This window comes from Panthera tigris, chromosome E1, assembly GCF_018350195.1.
Source record: "Panthera tigris isolate Pti1 chromosome E1, P.tigris_Pti1_mat1.1, whole genome shotgun sequence".
NCBI classification, from domain to species: domain Eukaryota; kingdom Metazoa; phylum Chordata; class Mammalia; order Carnivora; family Felidae; genus Panthera; species Panthera tigris.
This window is the reverse complement of record NC_056673.1, coordinates 28,019,905-28,032,175: the sequence shown is the minus strand read 5'-3', so window position 1 is coordinate 28,032,175 and position 12,271 is coordinate 28,019,905. Positions and strand designations below refer to the sequence as shown.

At 40.8% G+C, this 12,271-nt stretch overlaps 1 protein-coding gene and 1 non-coding gene across 8 annotated transcripts in view; both read right to left on the bottom strand.

Annotated features, from left to right (window-relative positions):
- Positions 1-12,271, bottom strand: part of TEX14 (testis expressed 14, intercellular bridge forming factor) — a 121,118-nt gene that overhangs the window by 59,559 nt on the left and 49,288 nt on the right. For all 7 annotated transcript variants that reach the window (XM_042966043.1, XM_007086724.3, XM_042966042.1 and 4 more), the window contains one exon: positions 4,388-4,502. In XM_042966043.1, the coding sequence (XP_042821977.1) occupies positions 4,388-4,502 (115 nt within the window). The remainder of the gene's footprint in view (positions 1-4,387; positions 4,503-12,271) is intronic.
- On the bottom strand, positions 5,234-5,448 carry LOC122233910. Its single transcript, XR_006211629.1, has one exon. It is a non-coding gene; the product is annotated as a small nucleolar RNA U3 (small nucleolar RNA).

The window sequence follows — 12,271 nt, the reverse complement described above, 5'->3', positions numbered from 1 at the left end:
TCTCTCTCTCCCCATCCCTCCCCTGCTCACAGTCTCTTTCTCTCTCAAAATTAAATGAACTAAAAAAAAAAAAAACAAGAAAAAGAAAAAGAAAGAAAGACAAAGTATTTAGAAAAATAAAAAATAAAACAAAATCTTTAGGAGCGTCTGGGTGGCTCAGTTGGTTAAGCCTCCAACTCTTGATTTCGGCTTAGGTCATGATCTCATGGTTATGGCATCAAACCCCACATCAGACTCTGCGCTGAGCATGAAATCTTCTTGAGATTCTCTCTTTCTCTCCCTCTGCCCTTATCCCCAACATGCACTCTAAATAAATAAATAAATAAATAAATAAATAAATAAATAAATAAATAAATAAAATCTTTAAAGAAAAAAAAGTCTCCTAGTTCCAGATCCTCAGTTCTCTTGCTCAAAGACAGCTATTGTTACAAGTTTTTATATCCTTTCAGAAATCTTCTCTGCAGGGGTGCCTGGGTGGCTTAGTCGATTAAGCAGTTAGGCCTCAACCTTGATTTTGGCTCAGCTTATGAGTAATCTCACAGGTTCGTGAGATTGAGCACTGAATGGGCCAGGCTCCATGCTGACAGTGCAGATCCTGTTGCAGATTCTGTTTCAGACCCTTTCTCTCCCTTTCTCTCTGCCCCAACCCCACTGGCACACACGCATACTCTCTCTCTCCAAATAAATAAACTTTAAAGAAAACTTTTTAAAAAGAAATGTTCTCTGCATATACAAGTAGGAATAAGAATATGCTATATAAACTGTTCTGCATTTAAGTTTTTTCACTTAATGTATCTTGGAGAAATTTCCATATGACAACATACAAGTCACTCCAATTCTTTTTTTTTTTTTTTTTTTAATTTTTATTTATTTTGAGAGAGAACGAGAGTGTGAGCAAAAGCTAGGGAGGGACAGAGAGAGAGGAAGAGACAGAATCCCAAGCTGACAGAACAAAACCTGATGTGGAGCTCACACTCACAAACCATGAGATCATGACCTGAGCTGAAATCAAGAGTCAGACGCTCAACCAACTGAGCCACCCAGTTGTCCCAAGACATCTCAATTATTTTAAACAGCTGCATAGTGTTCTAATGTGTGGGTATACCATAATTTAGTTAATGAGCCATTAGGATATTTGTCAAAAATACAGATTGTCAAAGAACACACCAGACTGAGTCAGAATCTGCAAGCATGAGGCCCAGGAATGTGTGTTTTTTACAAGTTCCCCAGGTGGTGCCAACAAGGTTGGCCTGTACACACTTGAGATTTCATTGTGAACACTCTCCTGTTTCTGGGTCAGTCTCCAATGGCACACTAAACTGTAGGAACTATAATATCCTCCTAGAGGATGAAACTAGAGGCCTGCAGACTGATTTGGCAACCCAGAAGCATGTTTTATTTGGCCCACACAATGTTGTAAAAAAGAATTTAAGGGGTGCCTGGGTAGTACAGGTGGCTAAACGTCTGACTCTTGATCTTGGCTCAGGTCATGTTCTCATGGTTCATGAGTTCAAGCCCTGCATCAGGCTGTGCACTGATGGCACAGAGCCTCTTTGGGATTCTGTCTCTCCTTCTCTCTGCTCCTCCCCAGCTTGTGTTCACTCTCTCAATGTAAATAAATAAACTTTAAAAAAATTAATAAATAATAAAAAGGAATTTAAAACAACAGACAATATTTACATTTTATTTATTTTTGAGAGACAGAGCACAAGTAGGGGAGGGGCAGAGAGACAGGGAGACACAGAATCCCAAGCAGGCTCCAGGCTCTGAGCTGTCAGCACAGAGCCGGATGCAGGGCTCGAACTCACACTGTGAGATCATGACCTGAGCCAAGGTTGGATTGAGCCACCCAGGTGCCCTAACAACAGACAATATTTAATACTGGGAGACTTCACATTAAAAACTGGAATTTTCAGCCACTTGGAAATTTGGAAGATCTGGTCTCCCTGGCTCCCTTTCCTGCCCAGCAACAAATTCCTAACCCTTCTTAGAGTCTGTACTCATTGACTCCACTTGGTCCCACAGGCATCTGACCCTGGGCATTCAGTAGGCTCCAGCCACCACAGCATTTCCTTTGAGTACTTAAGAATACAACTTCCCCCCAGAAATTTCCCTTCACCTTGATCAGAAGATCAGAAGAAGATAAATGTGAAAATGGTCCTATCACAAAATACAAACCCATGTGGTTTGCCTTCCTCCCTTTGACAACATCCTTTCCTACCTCCCCCTGGTACTATGGGGACTTCTAAAAAAGGAAAGTCAAACTGAGTTCTTAAGGCCTGGGCTCCTGGTCTCATCTCTATCATTAGTGCACCATTATGGGCCAGTCACTTAAATTTTCTGGGCCTCAGTTCCCTAAACTGGAATATTAAATGTTTGAATGATTTGATCTTTAAAGAGCCCAACTCTAAGCCTGCACAAAACAGATGTAATTGAAGATGACTGGAAAATACTGCATTTTTGCTGAGAACTCCAGGGATTCCCCACTGTGGCCTCCTACAATGCTCTTACCTACAAACAGGTGAGACAGCCTTTCCTTTCTGAGTTTTGAAATTATTATTTTTTATTTTTTTTTAACATTTACTCATTTTTGAGAGAGAGACAGAGAGACAGAGAGACAGAGACAGAGCATGAGCATGAGCAAGGGAGAGGCAGAGAGAGAGAAAGAGAGAGGAAGAATCAGAACCTGAAGCAGGCTCCAGGCTCTGAGCTGTCAGCACAAAGCCCCACACAGGGCTTGAACTCATGGACTGCGAGATCACGAACTGAGCCTAAATCAGACACTTAACAGACTGAGCCACTCAGGCTTTGAAATTAAACCCTGAGCCCCTGAGCTTTGAAATTAAACATTAATACAGGACAGGAAAGTGTATGTGAGTCTAGAAGGAAACAGCAAAATGTTCACTGTATTAAGTTATATCTGGGTTATACAAATCTAATACTTGTCTATTGGCATTTTTTCATTATACTTTTGCAAGCTTCCAAGTTTTCTCCCACTAAGCAAGCAATCTTATAACAAAAAACAAACCCCCCCCCCAAATCTTCTGACATCAATAATTTTTTTAAATGTTTATTTATTTTTGAGAAAGAAAGAGATCATGGGTGGAGGAGAGAACAAGGGAGACAGAATCTGAAGCAGGCTCCTGGCTCTGAGCTGTCAGCACAGAGCCCTATGCGGGGCTTGAACCCATGAAACATGAGATCGTGACCTGAGCCGAAGTCGGACACTCAACCGACTGAGCCACCCAGGCGCCCCTGACATCAATACTTTTTAAAGTACATTAAACAGGGCCTCCTATTGTGAGATGGGAATGCTATTTTATGACTTTTATTATTGTATTCTGGAATTCCTGTGAAAATCAGCCAGAATCAAGTAAGTATTCAAAATCTGTTTCTGGTTCTGTCCAATAGGAACTGTAAAAATACCTACTGTCCCCTCCCTCTTGAGAAGGTGGTTGTAAAGATCAAGTGAGCTGGTGCCTGGGAAAGCCCTGGGAAAAGCAAAAGTGCTACACAGAGAAGAGATGTTCAAGCATAGCTTATTGATTACATTACACTGCTGTACCATATTATAAGTTGGGCCAACGATTAAACTCAGATTCTTTTAGACCACAATTACAAGTCATCCTGAGAAACTGATGCCAAGTATATTAAAGAAGAACTTGGTTGGTGGGTATATTAAACTGCTTAAGTGAATCATACAAATTGTAACCTGGGGTGGAAATATGGCAATTGTGCTGTTAATAACTAATTAATTAAGATCCAATTATTTCACTGGGCCTAGTAAAACTGCTTAGAAAGCTTTTTATTAGCAGTTAAAAGTATGTCTCAACATAGCTAATACAACTATTTTTCGCTGATATAAATTAGTAAGACTCTTTTAATATCTTCCCAAATAATTTCATAAATGCCCCAACTCATTTTAAAAACATACTACTGGGCCACCTGAGTGGCTCAGTTGGTTAAGCTAAGGACATGATCTCACGTTCAAGCCCTCACATTGGGCTCTGTGCTGACAGCTCAGAGCCTGGAGCCTGCTTCAGATTCCGTGTTTCCTACACTCTCTGCCCCTCCCTCACTCACTCACTCCCTCTCTCTCAAAAATAAAATAAACATTAAAAAAAATTTTGGAGGGGGGTTGCCTGGATGGCCCAGTCGGTTAAGCGTTGAACTTCGGCTCAGGTCATGATCTCATGGTTCGTGAGTTCGAGCCCCACATCAGGCTCTGTTCTGCTGATGGCTCAGAGCCTGAAGCCTGCTTTGGTTTCTGTGTCTCCCTCTCTCTACTCTTTCCCTGCTCGCTCTCTCTCAAAAAATAATCATTAAAAAATTTTTTTAAATAAAAGCATACTACTCATTTTCTAGACAGCGATGTTATTGTACTTACTGATTTGGATCTGATCCATAATCCACCAGAACATCAACTACCTTCGTAAGGCCTAGTAATGCCGCAACAAAAAGTGCAGTCTGGCCCAGGGAGTTAACTGCATCAACATAAATTCCTGCAAAACAAATGCAAGGGTCAATACAAACATCACGAAATCTCCTAAAACTAGAGAAGTTCCTACCAGGAGAAAATTTTAATTCCCTTACACAGCATTTTTATGTTTTACTACTGTAAGCTTTTTTTCAAACATAAAAACTCACAAATTAGCTATAAGCAACCAGCATTCCATTCATCAAAAATACTACTTACAGAAGGTTGTATGAAAGCATCCCACCCCAGCACTCTAAAAGCCCAATTAAAGTTATTTCCAGGTTATGGAGCACCTGGGTGGTGCCCAAATAATTTGAGCATCTGACTCTTGTGGAGCCTACTTCAGATTCTCTCCGTAGCCTCCCAGTCTCCCGCACCTGTGCTTTCCCTTTCTTACTAAGAAACGGGGGTTTAAGTTACTATCAAGTCCCGTGACTGACAACCTAGTTGGTTCAAAAACACACAAACCAGCGCTGAACCCTACAAAACTAGCTTCACACTCAAGAAAAGTCAAAAAAAAAAAAAAAAAAAAAAAAGCCCCCAAACGAAAAAACACCAGCTAATAAAAAATACCCCAAGCGAAAAAACACCAGCTAATAGAAAATAAACACAACCACTAAAAAGTACGTACCAAAACACAACACTACAAACTATTCCCAAACCGACTAACCTCTTAAAACACAACAGCCCCAAACGTCCAAGAGCCTTAGCTTACCATAAAAGCCTCCTAACCCATAGCGATTGAAAGAAAACAAAACCACTCAGACTGTGCTCTCTCCCTCTTACTCTCCCAAAAGAAGAGAAAGAACGATCATCAATGGCAATCAGCAACTATAATGACAGCACCAAAAGCCAGCTTCACGCTCAGGAGAGAACACTTCGCCTCCTCCTCGTGGTTTCGGGTACTCTACACATTCAGAGAAACTTCTCTAGTAACAAACTATAGAAATGATCCCTGAAAGTATAGTCTTAACGGTAAACAACCCAATTTTCCAGAGTGAAAGAAACCCACCTACATTACACTGATGGTGAAGTTTTTTTTTCTTTATTTAAACGTCAATAATTTTTCAGATGTACACTGGTATGTGTTTACCAAAGAATTATTCATTACCAAAGTTCGACAAAGCGTTTTTAAATAAACTGCATTTCAGAAGACATTTCAAGTCATCACTTTGATTACCATACAGTTGATAAGCAGCCAATCACACGCCATTTTTTTGCAACCTCCACCCCCGTTGCCGCAGCGTCAGGTTTAAGTGAATGATGACGACTACAAAGCGCGCCGGAAGTCCAGGATGCGCCTCAGTTTAGACCAACCGTGTAAGTGAGGAATCTTTTTGCGAGAAATATGTTAAGAAGTAGATGATGAAACTTAAGCCCAAAGCCAAAGACTTGCATTTGCAAAGCACTCCGTTTTTATTTTTTATTTTTTGATGTTTATTTTTTTTTTAATTTTTTTTTAACGTTTATTTATTTTTGAGACAGAGAGAGAGCATGAACGGGGGAGGGGCAGAGAGAGAGAGGGAGACACAGAATCTGAAACAGGCTCCAGGCTCAGAGCGGTCAGCACAGAGCCTGACGCGGGGCTCGAACCCACGGACTGGGAGATCATGACCTGAGCCGAAGTCGGACGCCCAACCGACCGAGCCACCCAGGCGCCCCGATGTTTATTTATTTTTGAGAGACAGTGTAAACTGAGGAGGGGCAAAGACAGGGGACTGAAAATCTTAAGTGGGCTCCGTGCTGACAGCAGAGACCCCATGCAGCTGGAACTCATAACCGTGAGATCATGACCTAAATGGGAGGCTTATCAGGCTGACCCACCCAGGCGCCCTACCACTCCCTGTTTTTAAACTTAATCCTGTGATTATTATGTCAAAATACCAGACATAAATGTTCTTTTGGAGATTTTTTTTTAACAAATGAAGGAATTTTTATTTACATAAAAGTTGTGTTTAAATAAACACAATACATTAATTCTCCTGCTTAAAGTTTCAGGAGCTCTCAGCTCTTGGGCTAAGGACAATACACATAGCTTACTAGGCCGTTCACGGTCTGGCCCACAATCAGCTCTCCAGCCTTATTTTGCACCAAATTCCCTCTCACTTCAGCCATACTGAACTTAACAGCTCTAGGCTCACCATTTTACCTTCTGCCACAGAGCCTTTGCACAAGCTGTTCTCTTACAGGAATTCTCTCCAAACCCCTTCTCAACTTAACTTCAATTCATCATTAAGACATCTGTCCAAGTGTCCTCTAAGGGCACCCTTCCCTGACCTCCTTAACTACATCAAACATCTTCTCTGTGTGTTTCTTTGATTAATGCCTGCTCTTTGCACAAGACTGTGTCTCAGAAGAGCAGAGACTATGAACTGCCCTTGTATACCAACAATATCCCAAACACCTAGTATCGAATAATGAATCCAAGCAAAGGTGTCAGTGCAGAGAACTGGGCAAGATAGGGGTTGTAAACATTGTAATTGGCCATTTTAAGCCATGGGTGAAAATGAGTCACAAAATATCCTACCTAAATAACAAAGAGTTGAGTATGGAGCCCTGAGGCCCACTAACATCTAAGGGGCAAGCCGAGAGGACAAAGCCAAAAAGTAGGGAGAAGGAAACCAAAAGAGGTAACAGAAAACCTAGAACAAGTGGGTCACAGTGACAAGGGAAATAAGAGTTTCATTTAACTTTTTTAAAAAGCTTATTTATTTATTTTGAGAGAGAGAAAGAGGGGGCGAGAGAGAGAATCCCAAGCAGGCTCCACACAGGCAATGCAAAGCCCAATATGGGGCTGGAACTCAGGAATTATGAGATTATGATCTGAGCCCTCAAATGACTGAGCCACCCAGATGCTCCAGGGAGATAAGGAGGATCAGTCAACAGCATCAGAGCTGGAGAAATCTAGTAAGAAGGATCAATGTTCTTGGTGAGAGCAGTACTAGTGGGGTTCATATTTCTTATTGCTCAGGTCTCACTGTGTTACAAGTATTTGTGCCATGTCTGTCTTCTTTACCAAACCTTCTCCCCTAACCTTGAGGGCAGAAACTGCCAAATTAGTCCTTTGGTGCCAAGTAAACTTATCTGACCAACAAAAGCAAGCCTAAGGGTAGAGAAGAGCAGCAAAGAACAATGTGGGAAGACAATTCTCCCACATTCTCCGTGGATGGCTCCTGTGTCTACATGTCATGAGAGTGAGGCACTAACTACCCTGTGTTCTAGACTTTTTTTAAAGTAGGCTCCATGCCCAACGTGGGGCTTGAACTCATGACCCTGAGATTGAGAGTCACATGCTCTACCCATGAGTGAGCCAAGGCTCCCCAGACTATCTTTATGAAGATGTCTGTATACCAAACTTCGGAAGATACAGTATCTCCTTTAGAGCAAAGTGCAGGCATGCTTACTGCCCAGTGTAATAAAGATAATGGCTCTTTGTGGAGCAAAGGGCATACTGTCTATTATAGAAGATTTGGATTCCCCAAGCTCAGGATACTTCTGCTGTAAAGCAACCCACTACGTGTGCAATATTACATAGCTCTTTGCATGGCTCTGAGGGAATTAGGGCCTGAGGAACCAGGACCAAAAAAAACTAAAAGTCTAGCTATTGCTGCTGCTATGAGTAATAAATTATCATTCAATTCTCTACCCAGGAATCTCATGTTTGCTGCCTGAATTGATAAACCTGTAGCAGGCTAATTTGTAAAACTGCAGACTATTCATAATTCTTGACAGGAAGGAACTACAGTTTAGGGAAGCAGACTGGTTAATCCCTGGGGTTCATGAAGTAACAAATTAAACCAACCAGGGCCTCTAAAGGCTTAGAGAAACACTTAGGGAGGCAATGAGCAACAAAGTCTTGAAAATATACAGATAGCTGCAGAGAAAAGTAGGTTGAAAACCAGTGTCCCCACAACTTACACAAACAACGGCTTTTCGGTGATTTCCTAGTAGAAAACATTTATTCATTTACTCATTAATTCATTCATTCAACAAATATTTATTTCAGGCCAGTCCCACTGTAGCCATGTTGGGACTGATATAAAGGTGACCAAAGTAACCCCCCCAACAAGTGGCCAAAGGCAGCTTTCACAAAGACTGACTAAAAAGGTCAAAAGACCTGGGTTCAAGTGTTGAAGTCCTAATGACAACTTTTTTAGCCTGGGGCCTCCAGATGGGTCAGTGACCTAATTTCTGGGCCTCCTAGGAAGCAAGACCTGATATTATTTTTTTAACTTTTTTAATTTAATGTTTATGTATTTTTGAGAGAAACAGAGAGTGAGAGAGAGAGAGCATGGGCAGGGAAAGGGCAGAGAGAGAGAGAGGGAGATACAGAATCCAAAGCAGACCTCAGGCTCTGAGCTGTCAGCATACAGCCTAATGCAGGACCTGAACTCACGAACCCTGAGATCATGACCTGAGCTGAAGGCAGACGCTTAACCAACTGAGCCACCCAGGCGCCCCAAGACCTGATATTAATAACCATGTGTGCCAGACACCATTCTAACTCGATCCTCACAACAGTACAATGGGAGGAAGATACCATTATCACTGTTTTATGGATTGAAAAAACAAGGTTTAGAGAGGTTCAGCAATTTTCCAGGGATCACAAAACAATCTGGCTCCAAAGTCCCTGCACTGCAACATATTGTCTTCCTCTCATCCTAATTCCTCAGCCTTGCTGCTCAGTATTACAGAAGCCTTTAGTAACCAAACAGTGATGTCCATGGCGTTAAACACAAAGGGGAGAGAAAGTGTTAATTTCTGAGAGCAGGAAACCTCGACAGCTTTGGGTGGAAGTAGGATGATAAAGGGTAAAGGGAATGAGAGGATAAAACAAATAATGGGTGTATAGGAAGGATAGATATTTCACTCTACTCTGCAATAGTCCATGAACCAATATAAAATGGTGCCTGGGCTGAAATAGAGGAAAAAAACATAAAACTTCCTGTGAAGCCTGAAAAAAATTTAAAAATGAGAAAACATTCACACTTGGAGAAAAGGTGGGAAAGTTGACACTTTCCTAAATGCAGTTAGGAGTATGAAGTGTTATAATGCTTGTGGAAAGCAATATGGCAATATCTATTAAATATCTATTAAAAGCTGGATCCAGAAATCCCACTTTGAATATTAAAAACCCATTATGTAAAGATATATTACAAAGTATTTTATCAAAGCTTGCCTCCAATGATACAAACTGTAAAAAAAGAATCTTAATAACCATCAAAAAGGGTATAGCTGAATAAATTATGGTACATACAGTTAAATATTAAGCAATTATTAAAATGGATGAGTTAGTTCTGTATCAATTGGACTAGAGATGGATAAGATGTAATGTTAAATGCAAGTTTCAGAATGCATATAGTATACCACTTTTGTAAAGGCAGATTAGTTATGTCTATCCATCTATCTTCCATCTACCTATGCATCCATCCATCTACTTTTGATTCCACTGGTTAAAATAACTTCACATTACTTTTGTAATAAAAACATTTTTTAAAGTTCATTTATTTATTTTGACAGAGAGACAGCCGGAGAGAGACACAGAGAGAGGGAGAAGAAAGTGAATCCCAAGCAGGTTCTGTGCTGTCGGCATGGAGCCTGACGCAGGGCTTGAATTCATGAACTGTGAGATCATGACCTCAGCTGAAACCAAAAGTCTACTTGAACCACCCAGGTGCCCCAATAAAAACATTTTTAAGGGTGGTGGGGAACTGGCTGGCTCAGTTAGTAGAGTGTGCAACTCTTGATCCCAGGGTCTTGAATTCAAGCCCCCCGTGTTGGTAATGAAGCCTACTTAATTAAAAAAAAAAATTCTTATAAGGATCACCAAAGGAAGCATGTTCTACACATTTCCTGAGAAGAACAGAGTTTGCAGTGGCTTCTCATAGCCATGAACTCAGGTGGAACAGTGAGAACAGAAGAGTGATAATCCAGATTTAAGAACAGAAATAGGGCTAGTGACAAATAAGTGAAACTGCAGAGAAACAAGTGAAACTGCAGTGGCTTTACTCACTGGCCTAAGAATTGAATCAGCTGAATATATGTTGCCGTCTTGGTGTAACAGGGCACTATGAAAGGCATTGCTACCTCCAACAAGAAATGAAGACTGCTGGGGTGCCTAGGTGGCTTAGTCGGTTAAGCATCCAACTCTTGATTTTGGCTCAGGTCATGATCTCCTGGTTGGTGAGTTCAAGTCCTGTGTCAGGCTCCGCACTGACGGCACAAAGTCTGCTTAGGATTCTCTCTTTGCACCTCCCCTTCTCTCTCTCTCTCTCAAATAAATAAATAATAAAAAAAATTAAATAAAATGAAGACTGCTTGTACAACTATATCACGTAACAGTCAGTAGAATTAGGAGACTGTTGATTTTTCTACTCCAGTGTGCAACAAGCATGGTGCATTAACAGCCCCAGTGTAGACCAGGAATAGTTCCCTAAAGCAGAAGTTAGGAAAAACATCTGATTAACCTGGAATAATTTAAAAGTGAGATTCAAAAATCAAAGAAGAGTTCTAAAATGAAAATATAAAAACTTTAGCATCAAAGCTAAAATCAGGTGGTCCTGGGGCGCCTGGGTGGCTCAGTCGGTTAAGCGTCCAACTTCGGCTCAGGTCATGATCTCATGGTTCATGGGTTCGAGCCCTGTGTTGGGCTCTGTGCTGACAGCTCAGAGCCTGGAGCCTGCTTTGGATTCTGTGTCTTCCCCTCTCTCTCTGCCCCTCCCCCACTACACTCTGTGTCTCTATCTCAAAAATAAATGAACATTAAAATAAATAAATAGGGGCACCCGGGTGGCTCAGTCGGTTGAGCGTCCGACTTCAGCCCAGGTCATGATCTCACAGTTTGTGAGTTCGAGCCCCGCGTCAGGCTCTGTGCTGACAGCTTGGAGCCTGAAGCCTGCTTCGGATTCTGTGTCTCCCTCTCTCTGTGCCCCTCCCCAGCTCATGCTCATACTCTGTCTTAAATAAACTAAAAAAAAAAAAAAAAAAGTTTTTAAAAAAAATTTAATAAAATAAATAAATAAATAAATAAATAAATAAAATTGTATTTGGCTGAGAAAATAGTTAAAACAAATAAATCATAACACTGAAAGGCAAAAAAAAGAAAAGAAAAAATCATCTTAAGAAAATATCAGAAGCACATTTAAAACTACTTTAAATGGCTGTTCTTTTTAACTTGTAAAGAGCTATCACTCACTGGTTAAGTTTATTCCTAGGTATTTTATTACTTTTGGTGCAATTAGAAATGAGATTGTTTTATTAATTTCTCTCTGCTGCTTCATTATTGGCATGTAGAAATGCAACATATTTCTGTACACTGATTTTGTATCCTGCAACTTTACTGAATTTGTTTATGAGTTCCAGTGGTTTTTAGGTGGAGTATTTCAGGTTTTCTGTATATAGTATCATCACCTGCAAATAGTGCATGTTTTACTTATTTATTTTTGTTGTCTGATTGCTGTGGCTAGGATTTCCAATACTATGTTGAATAGAAGTGGTGAGATTGGACATCCTCGTCTTGTTCCTAACCTTAGGGGAAAAGCTCAGTTTTTCCCCACTGAGTATGATGTTGGCTGTGGGTTTTTCATATGTTCCCTCTAAACCTATTTTCTTAAGGGTGTTTTTTTTTTTTAATTCAGTAGGCTCTACGCCCCAACATGGGTCTTGAAATTGAGTCACTTGCTCCACTGACTGAGTCAGCCAGGTGTCCCATTGAAGGTTTTTATCATGAATAGATGTTGTACTTTGTTAAATGCTTTTTCTGCATCTACTGACATGATCATATGGTTCTTGTCC